The sequence below is a fragment of the Ipomoea nil genome, unplaced genomic scaffold (genome assembly GCF_001879475.1).
Source record: "Ipomoea nil cultivar Tokyo-kokei standard unplaced genomic scaffold, Asagao_1.1 scaffold0100, whole genome shotgun sequence".
NCBI classification, from domain to species: Eukaryota; Viridiplantae; Streptophyta; class Magnoliopsida; order Solanales; family Convolvulaceae; genus Ipomoea; species Ipomoea nil.
This window is the reverse complement of record NW_017616528.1, coordinates 310861-321213: the sequence shown is the minus strand read 5'-3', so window position 1 is coordinate 321213 and position 10353 is coordinate 310861. Positions and strand designations below refer to the sequence as shown.

The window sequence follows — 10353 nt, the reverse complement described above, 5'->3', positions numbered from 1 at the left end:
CTTCACTTCTATGACCTCAAGCTAAATCTTCTCTTCACCCTCTAGAACTCCAAAACCACCAAGGCAACAACATACAAAGCATAATCTTAAAACACAAGAGATGAAATGGAAGGAGGTAGAAGGTGGAAATATCTTGTATTGATGGAATAGAATGGAAGAAGATGGAAGGAGAAAGTTGTTTACTATGATTTCCTTTTGCTTCTAGCAGACTTCTACAACTCAGGATGGAGGAGGCAAATGAATGAATCAAGTGACATCTGATGAATAGTGTGGTTTAAATAGGGTACGAAACCCTGGGTGAGGTGTTTGGCTGAGAAGGGTAGTTTGGTCTTTTGGCTTAGAAAATATCAGGGTTAATCTTATAACATAGACCATAGTCCTAAAAATGATTTTAGACAACTTGGGATCAAAAATAGATTTTCTAAAAGATAGTCTCTAATTAAAACACCTGGTTCAGGTCTCACTGAGATTGACTTTTTGGGTCAAAACTTGATACATAAATGTACCCGAAACTTAAAATTTTCAAAATAAAATAATTCTTGGTGTTGAATTGATTTAAAAACTTGATTTAAAATATTTAATTCATACACCGTTTTTAGAACAATTTTGAAAGAGTGAAAATAACTATTTTGAAATTTTATAAAATAGAATTTAAGAAAAATATTTTTGAGTTGTCACATAAGCTCTCACAAGCGACGATTCCCTCAGGTGGACCTGAACAGATAAATGGAGTGCAATGTATATGACTGTTAGGGCACTGATAAGAACAAAGATAGATGAAATTTTACATTTATCTTTTAATGTACCAATTATTACAAATTAACGCCAAGTTTTAACAAATGTTTTATGTGAAGGATTAAAACAGTCACTATATAAAGAAGGAATAAGAGTCAAATAGGTCACTGAACTGCATACCAAAGTGCAATTAGGCCATCAAATTCAAAAATAATACAATTGGACCCCTGAACAATATAAAATCATGCGATTAAGTCCAAAATGACCTATTTACCTTAAATGCCGGTTACCAATTTTAAAAATAATTTTTAAATTAATTAATTAATTAAAATTAAAAATTAAAAAAAAAAATTAAAAAACTAGATCTGCCTGAGACGAATCGTTTCCGGCAGTCTTCGTTTCCATGGCTGGAGACGAAGAGCTTCCTCTTCGGCCATGGAGACTAAGAGCTTCGTCTCCCGCCATGGAGACGAAGGTTCGTCTCCCTGGCCATGGAGACGAAGACTGCCGGAGACTATTAGTCTCTGGCAGTTTTAGTTTTAGTTTTTTTATTTAATATTTTAATTAATTATTTTATTTAAGATTTATTTTTAAAATTGGTAACCGCCATGTCAGCACAATTTTAGGTCAACAGGTCATTTTAGACCTAATTGCATGATTTTGTGTTGTTCAGGGACTTAATTGTATTATTTTTTAGTTTGATAGTCTAATTGTACTTTGGTGTGCAGTTCAGTGGCCTATTTAACCCTTATTCCTATAAAGAATGAAGAATCATGAATTTTTTTGAAAAAAAAAAGTTACAATTTATAATATAGGGGCTGAAATATTCATTATGCTATAATTTATAAACTAAAAATATCATTTTGTTTTCAGTATTAAAATAATGCTTGTGGCATTTCCGACTAAAAAAGGCTCCGCAACTTTCGCATCTCCTCGCCACTTTCTAATCCCTCTTTCCGATCGTGATCCTTAATCGTGCTTCCGGTGATCGTGTTTCTGCAATTCCTTCTAAACGTGGCCCCCTCTCTTAGCGCAGGCTGAGGGAGTGTTTCCCTAGTAATCTAGGGCTTTATATGCTTTGTATCCCAAATGGAGTTTTCACTGCGAATCTGTGTGTTTCTGTTAGCTTTGTATTTTTGCAATCCACAATTCATCATGGATACCGGCCTTATTGAGGAACGTTGCGCGGCCATGACTCTGGCCGAGGAAGAATCGGGCGGACTGCAAGCGCCTGAAGTCCAAGCCAGCCCTGATGCGACGATCCAACATAACCTCGTTGGACGATTTCTGACAAATCGTCCGATCAAATTCGAATTTATGCAGCAAACGTTAGCCTCTGTTTGGAGACCCGTGATGGGGATGCAGGTGATTCCCGTGACGGAGGAGCTTTTCCTTTTTCAATTTCCCCATCAAAAGGACCTCAAGCGTGTCATTGATGATGGCCCCTGGACTTTCGAGAACAGCCTCCTAATCTGTGATGTCGTCCCCAAAGATGTCCGACCGGAAGATGTTGTGCTAGATGCGGTCTCCTTCTGGGTTCAGATTCATGGCCTGCCAACTGTCTTCGCCACTGTGGATTTCCTCACCAAGATCGGAGACTATGTGGGCTCGTTTATCGCCATCGACCCTATGAATTTCGGAGGCTCCTGGCGTAGCTATTACCGAATCAAAGTGCGGATGACGATCTCCGATCCTTTGAATCGAAGGATGAAAATTATGCGCAAAGACGGGTCTAGCCAGTGGATATCGTTTCGCTATGAGAGATTGAATACTTTTTGCTTCTGCTGTGGGATCCTTGGCCATACCGACAAATTTTGCAGAAGGGTATATGAAGAAGGTACTGCGCCTGAGGAGTTTCCTTTTGGATCTTGGATGCGGGCTGGTCCGCGACGAACGATACGACCGGTGGGCGCTAAATGGCTACTATCCTCCCAGACCAGAACTACTGCGACATCTAATGTGCCTGATGCTGGACCATCGCCACAATTGACTATCGCGATGGAGGAGAATGGCGGGCTCCAGGGTGAGCTCAAACGACGCAGAGAAGACTCTATAACTCAGGTTAGCGACACAACAATGTTGGATTCCTCAACAATTCTGCCGTTGGCGGGTCTGGAAGGCCAGGCTCGCCGGGCCCAATGAGTGTAATTAGCTGGAACTGCCGGGGTTTGGGCGGCACCTGGACAGTTCGTGAGCTCTTGGGCATTGTGTCCAAGCAGCGGCCCAGCTTCGTTTTCTTAATGGAAACGAAGGTGGATGATGTTAAAGTGGAGCAGGTGCGGATTCAATTGGGTTTTGAGGGTGCGTTTAGTATGGATTGTGTGGGGCAAGGTGGTGGTTTGGCGCTTTTCTGGAGGGATTCCACCACGGTATCTTTGTTAAGCTATTCGATGAATCACATTGACGCGGAGATAGACATTCCTGGCAGACCGAGATGGAGATTAACAGGCTTCTACGGCAACTGGGACAGATCGCAACGACAAATTACGTGGGATCTTCTGCGCCATCTCAAAGACAAGTCCCCCCTGCCGTGGCTGGTGGTGGGCGACTTCAATGATATTGCAGGCTTATCCAAAAAGAGGGGCTCTCATTCGCACCCTGAAGCTCTCATTGAGGGCTTCAATGATACGTTGAATGATTGCCGTTTGAATGACTTGGGGATGATTGGAGGCCGCTTCACATGGGAACGTGGTCACGGGACTGATGTGTGGGTAGAGGAACGGTTGGACAGGGCACTGGCTACAATTGAGTGGTCGGGCATACATGAGGAAGTGGTGGTGCAGAACCTACAGACTCTCTGGTCAGATCATAGTGCCATATTCGTGGACTTGGAACCGAGACCCATGCGAACGGCGATGCGTAAGTTTCGTTTTGAAGCTGCATGGCTTCTGGAAGAAGGTTGCTCAAGGGTGGTTGAGGGGGCTTGGCATCAATCTAGAGGGCTGCCCTTTCAAGAAAGAATTGAGGTATGTGGAAAACAGCTTTGGAAATGGGGCGGGGAACACTTTAAATTCTTTGGCAACCGTATTAAAATTTTACGGCGTAAATTCGAGGAGCTTAAGGAAGATCGAAACTCACAGGCAGTGGCTGAGTTCCTGGCTGTCCGCACAGAACTGGAGACTCTATTAAAACAGGAGGAGATATTTTGGCAACAACGATCAAAGCAGCTTTGGTTAAAACAGGGGGACGCCAACACCAAATACTTTCACAAGATGGCTTCGACCCGTCGGCGTAGAAACACCCTTCAGCGTCTGAAAGACCAAGAAAACCAGTGGCGAGAAGGCCCGACTATGCACGCAGAGATTTTGAGGTACTTTAACCATATTTTTTGCTCTGGTAGCAGCAATCAGGACCTCTTTCGCCGTGTGCAAAAGCGGGTTACTGAAGAGATGAATTTAGCCCTTCTAAAGCCATATACGATGGCAGAAGTGAAGTCAGCTTTATTTTCTATGGCCCCGGATAAAGCCCCGGGCCCTGATGGCATGTCCCCGGCTTTTTACCAACATTTTTGGCCGGTCCTGGGACATGACTTATCTGTGTTCATCTTCAATTGTTTGGCAACCAGGGCTTTCCCACCGGGTTTTAATACTTCAAATATTGTATTAATCCCGAAGAAAAAGATCCCTGAGAAAGTGGCTGACCTTCGCCCTATAGCCCTTTGTAATGTTGCATACAAAGTCTGTGCTAAAATGTTGGCCAATAGGCTTAAAGGGACTTTGGAATCGATTGTCTCGCAATCCCAAAGTGCCTTTATACCTAACAGGCTACTCACGGACAATATCATCATAGCAGGAGAGATTGGTCACTATTTAAAACGTATGACGAGTGGCCGTATGGGATGGACTGCCCTCAAACTTGACATGGCCAAGGCCTGTGACAGGATGGAGTGGGGATTCTTAGAAGGGATGTTGGTTGCCTTAGGGTACACACATGAATGGGTACTAACTGTTATGTCATGTGTCTCAACTGTTAACTATACAATTCAGGTTAACGGTGAGGCCATTGGCACGGTGTGCCCCACACGGGGCATTCGGCAAGGCGATCCGTTTTCCCCGTACCTATTCATTCTTTGTGCCGAGGGCTTATTTGTTCTGCTACAACAAGCCGAGGCTCGTGGTGATATTCATGGTGTTCGAGTGGCCCGGGGGGCCCCGTCGATCACCCACCTCTTTTTTGCTGACGACAGTCTCCTTTTTTTCAGGGCCACACAAACTGAAGCGTTAAAGGTTAAAGAATGTCTAGAGGCCTACAGCATGGCTTCAGGACAAATGATCAATTTTGAAAAGTCAAGTGCTATTTTCAGTACTAATACACACCTGGATATCCGGAATCTTATTTCAAGAGTTGTTGGTGTGCGAATGGCTAATGACTTGGGCCGTTACCTTGGTTTGCCTTCGGTTCTTGGCCGTAACAAGGTTGAAATTTTCAAATACATTGAAGGGAAGATTCGTGAGCGTATAGGCATGTGGCAGCACAAGCTTCTTTCAAGGGCAGGTAAAGAGGTTTTAATCAAAAGCATAGCTCAATCATTGCCGATTTTCACTATGTCTACATATTTACTACCACTGCGGACATGTGACTCGATAGAGAAATGCCTGAACCGTTATTGGTGGGGTGGAAGTGGTTCGGAACGAAAAGGTATTCATTGGTTGAATTGGTCCCGTTTATGTGTGCCCAAAGTTCATGGCGGATTGGGTTTCAAAAAAATTCATGAATTCAACATAGCGCTGCTGGCAAAACAAGGTTGGCGCCTTCTTATCTATCCGGAGTCTTTAGTTGGCCGACTTCTGAAGGCTCGATACTTCCCCGCTTGTGGTTTTTTGGATGCACAAATGGGTAACAATCCTAGTTACCTATGGAGGAGCATCATTGCAGGCCAAGGGCTGTTAAAGCAGGGGGTAGCTCGCCGAATAGGTGATAGTGTGGATACCAAAATATGGGGTTGGGGGTGGTTGGCAGACACTGTTACTCCTCATCTACATACACCTTGCATTGATGAGCTTCGCGAGGCACGGGTAAGTGGCCTTCTTACGGCCGAGGGGAACTGGGATAGGGAGGTGATCAATGATATTTTTGAGGTAGCCGATGTTCACCGCATTTTGGTCACACCGGTAAGCTGCACATTCAGGGATTCATGGCGATGGATTGGTGACATGAGGGGACAGTTTACGGTCAAGCATGGCTATCGATTACTGACAGGAGATCATCATCATATAGGAGCGTCTGATTTCACGGCATGGAAAAAGCTGTGGTCTTTGCCAATCCCACCTAAAGTTAAAAACTTGTTGTGGCGGTGCGCCAGGAATATTCTACCGGTACGGGAAGCGCTGAAATCTCGTCACGTTTGGTTAGGGGGGGGGGGGGGGGGGGTTGCCCGTACTGTGGCTTCCCTTATGAAACACAGGAACATTTGTTTGGCGGTTGCTGGTTTGCTTTGGAACTCTGGGGCCAGCCTGATTTTCTCCAAGGTCGCTCATGGCCTACTTGTATGGATGCAATGCTTAATATGGTGGACTCATCACACGGCGTGATATTGGCAGCCATTGTGGACGTAATTTGGTCAACGCGTAATGAGATCGTATGGCGTGGTACTAGGCCGTCCATCTTCACTATGTGGCATAGTGTTTATACCCGACAGTTGTCTTGGCAGGAGTCCTATGGTCGGGCTACACACGAAGGGTCGACGGCACCTGATGCGGTCTGGACTCCACCTCCGGGAGGAAGCATCAAGTGTAATATAGATGCGGCCACCTTTCCAAGTGGTGTTGGCGTTGGAGCGATACTACGAGATTACACAGGCAGATTTGTGGCGGCGAGGAGTACTCATATTGAAGGAATCCATGACCCGTTTATGGCCGAGACGATAGCGGTAAAGGAAGCCCTGACGTGGTTGAAAAGACTAAATTACTCAAGACTTATCATTGAGACGGATTGTTTAAATTTTTGTACGGCTTTCAATTCCACTAGTTCTGATTTTTCTTACGTAGGTTTACTTGTTAAGCAATGCCTTTTAATTGCTGATGACATTGGCGATGTGATTGTTAGCCATGTTAAGAGGTCAGCGAATCGAGTGGCTCACGAGTTAGCGCGGGCAACTAATTCTATAACTGCCTCAGGGGAGTGGACTGTTATCCCACCCACATGTATTTCCGGTTTTTTAAGCTACTAATGGAATCTGTTCAGTTTTGTTCAAAAAAAAAAATAATGCTTGTGAAAGTGGCATTATGTGAAAAAATTCTACATAATAATGCTAGTATGAGCGGCGACAAGCCGCTAGAAGATTCTGTGTCTATCCTTATTTCTTATGCTAGAAAATTCTAAGCAACATTGTGGCATTATTGTCCTATTTAATTTTTAATGTTTAATTTAATACTCCGTACTATTTAGCCTTGGTATTATTAACATGCTCTCATAAATTGTAAATATAGAATGATTTTATATTTTACTATCTGTATTTTAGACCTATTAATAGTATATATCCGCTCAACATAATGACAACCTTAACTCGGATGAAATCTACAATTTTTCTATGAAAGATAATAGTGATACCATTCAATCCTAATCTCATCATCTTTGTTAAAAAAAATCACAATATAATAAATAATAATTAGATATAAGCTTTTATGATTTTTTTTTTAATTATTTTTATCAAGAAAGAAAAGGACACCCTAAGGGCATCCTCAATAGTGAGATTCTTGGGATTGATTTTTGAGGTGTCAAATAGGAGACAGGAGAGAGAAAAATGTGAGGAAAAAAAAAAGATTGGGCTGAAAGCCTGAAATAAACTAAAAATAACAATAATTACGTACCTAGTCGGGCGACTGACGGTGCTTCACGTGAGCTGCGGTTGTGCGCCTCACGCGAGCTGCGGTTGCCTCTCTCTTTTTTGGTGGGGTGGGACTCGCAACTCTGCAAAATTTTAGATTTTTACAAGGAGAACTCATTCCTCCTCTCTCTTCCATGTGACACAAAAGCCTGCAAAAATAAAGAAAAAACCATCTAATAGGTTGCTCTAAATTGAGCTAATTAGCTATTCACATTCTTCTTGGTCAAGACTCGAGCAATTTGCCTCCATCGATTGCGTAGTAGTGTAATACTCTACAGTAACCTGCCTAATTCCCCTACACAAGTTGGTCTTTTTAGAACAATCCAAGTCTCGACCTCTATTACACTACAAGAGCCAATATTAAAAGAGAAACCACCGTTCTATGGTTTACCATTGTTGGTTTCCAGTGGTTTAGCATACTTGGTTCTTCGTTTGACTTGTAGGTCATGAAGGTCAAAGGATAATGAAATGTTTGAATTAGATTCCTTATATCCACATGGTCACATAAAGATTAAAATTTGATCGATAGACTGATTACACAATAACAAAAAGAGAGAGAGAGGGAAAAACACCCGAATAAGTGAGCTTTAAAAAATGAGAGAGAGAGAGAGAGAAACACCCCCAACTAATATCTCACTGGAAACATATATTTTGCACACATGAAGACTAAAACCCAACCAATGAACTAATTGCACGACTCACAGTTTATCACTACAATAATAACTCTAAAAGCAAGATCACAAGATCCCGTGAGCTTTTAAAAAAATAAAAATAAATAATGAGGTACACATCGTTATTGATGTCTTTTGTACCAACATTTTCTGCAGCTAAACATAAAATTTATTACAAGCCAAAAACCCACACCCCTAAGGACAAGATGCATTTAACAGTCTGCAATGTTAATTGCAAATGAATAAAACAGCTTCCACCAAAAGTAGACTTTTGGGTCCTTCCTCTTTACACTTGTTAAGTACTCGTTAAAATCTGATCAATAAGATCAAAATAGAGGGAGCCAGCAACACATAAACAATCTTTAGAAGACAACAGAAAATAATTCATTACAAGAAAGCAAAGCAACAAGTTTCTCTCAAAGCCACACAAGCAGTAAAGCACTACACTGTCTGTAACATATTGAGACATGTCTCTAAGGAACACAAACTATCATCATTTCTGGAGGAAATGAAGCATAATTCATATAAGTATTGGCTCAGGGCTTTCACTGGGCAAGCACGCTTTGCTGAGATGGGTTCTCTTGTTGCTGTTGATAGTTCAGTGGCCTTCGGAAGAGCATGATGTGTGGCTCTGGTCGATGAATAGCGTAATGAACCCATCCCCGGCTCTGCTGAACCCCTATAGCTCTCCATTCATTCTAATACGAAATCAAAAGTATTGCAAGACATTTGAGCAAACAAAGTTGAAATCGCAAAGCAAGATAGCACGAAGGCAATACAAAGAAAAAAAAACACACAGATTGTCAATTATGATCCCCAAGCACTACACTGACAAATACCAGATTCTTCAAGATTTCATAAACACTGAGCAAAATATAATGAGTTCTATATACTCCCAAATTCTACTCTAACACTTTCACTTCTTAATGTGACAAACAAAGATAGACTATTTTCAACATGTGGGTCCCCAATTCACATTAAGATGCATAGTATTTTACAAAAAGAATTCACAAATCAAGCAATTACATAGGAAATGAACTTTGAATGCTCTGGTATGATCACTCCACATTGGCAGACAATAATCTTCATAATGTGAAAGGAAAACTGTAAAGAGGATTCTCTAATGTGATCTCTACACAACAAAGACAAGAATCAAACTAATTGACATAGTAGAACTGTATGGATACATAATTGTGCATTACCTACTTATATGTGAATGAAATGATCAATTTAACCTCAGAAATAATCCCCTAATACAAAGGGAAAATCATCATCATAATTCATCAAACTACACATCACCATTCCAAGTATCACTCTGTAACAGTCAACCCTAAGAGGACGATATCTTGCTTTTAACATGCTTTTTGTAACAACCAGAAGGTATTACTTTCCGTATCTCACAAATGTCAGTGAATGTTCTAATCAAAACGATGAATCAAAAACCGATTGAGAAACTTACTTCGGAGAGAAGCCGATTCTTCGGAAGGAGCTTCGCCACTTCTGGCGGAAGTACCACATGCCTGAGAAAAATTCAAAAAACACAAAAATCAAATGAAAAAACCCTACACGCTCAATTTTGTGAAAAATCAAATAGATTAGGAGACCGGAGTACCTGTACTCGTAGGTATCATCGAAATACTTCTCGGAATACTGGATCTGACCCATTTTTTTTCACAGAGACAGCCTAACGAGCAGGGATAGCACAAACTTGCCCTGGCGGTTCAAATTATCTGCGAAAACAGAAGAATCTAGAAATTAGCAGAGAATCCGAGACTCGATAGCAGCGTGAGCGATCGAATCTAGAGAGAGGCGCGCATACATGGAGTTGCAGATTTCGCAGCGAGAGAAATCGGGACCGGTGAAGTAGCTGATAGCCTGATAGTAAAGGGGGAAGGAATGACCTATTTTCTAGAATCCTATTTTAGAAATTTAAATGGAACGAGATTTTTATAATTATAAAATTTGGGGAAAAAAAAATGTTTGATTTGAATTTCAAATTTGACATCTTTCCCGCTCAGTTCGATTTTTGGTACGTTGGATTAGATGCTACTCGGTATTATGGTTTTGATTAATAATTTCATCTTATATTTGAAACACATTCTAATTGATTGAATTTTTTTT

The 10353-nt window shown here is 41.6% G+C and overlaps 1 protein-coding gene across 1 annotated transcript; it reads right to left on the bottom strand.

The window, feature by feature from the left end:
• Positions 1–8441: 8441 nt before the first annotated feature.
• On the bottom strand, positions 8442–10151 carry LOC109181199 (cyclin-dependent kinases regulatory subunit 1-like). The gene is made up of 4 exons (XM_019330975.1): positions 10052–10151; positions 9845–9962; positions 9692–9752; positions 8442–8930 (listed from the first exon to the last, which is right to left on the bottom strand). The coding sequence occupies exons 2-4, from the start codon at positions 9895–9897 to the stop codon at positions 8778–8780; spliced, it is 267 nt and encodes an 88-aa protein (XP_019186520.1). The 5' UTR covers positions 9898–9962; positions 10052–10151; the 3' UTR covers positions 8442–8777.
• Positions 10152–10353: the final 202 nt, after the last annotated feature.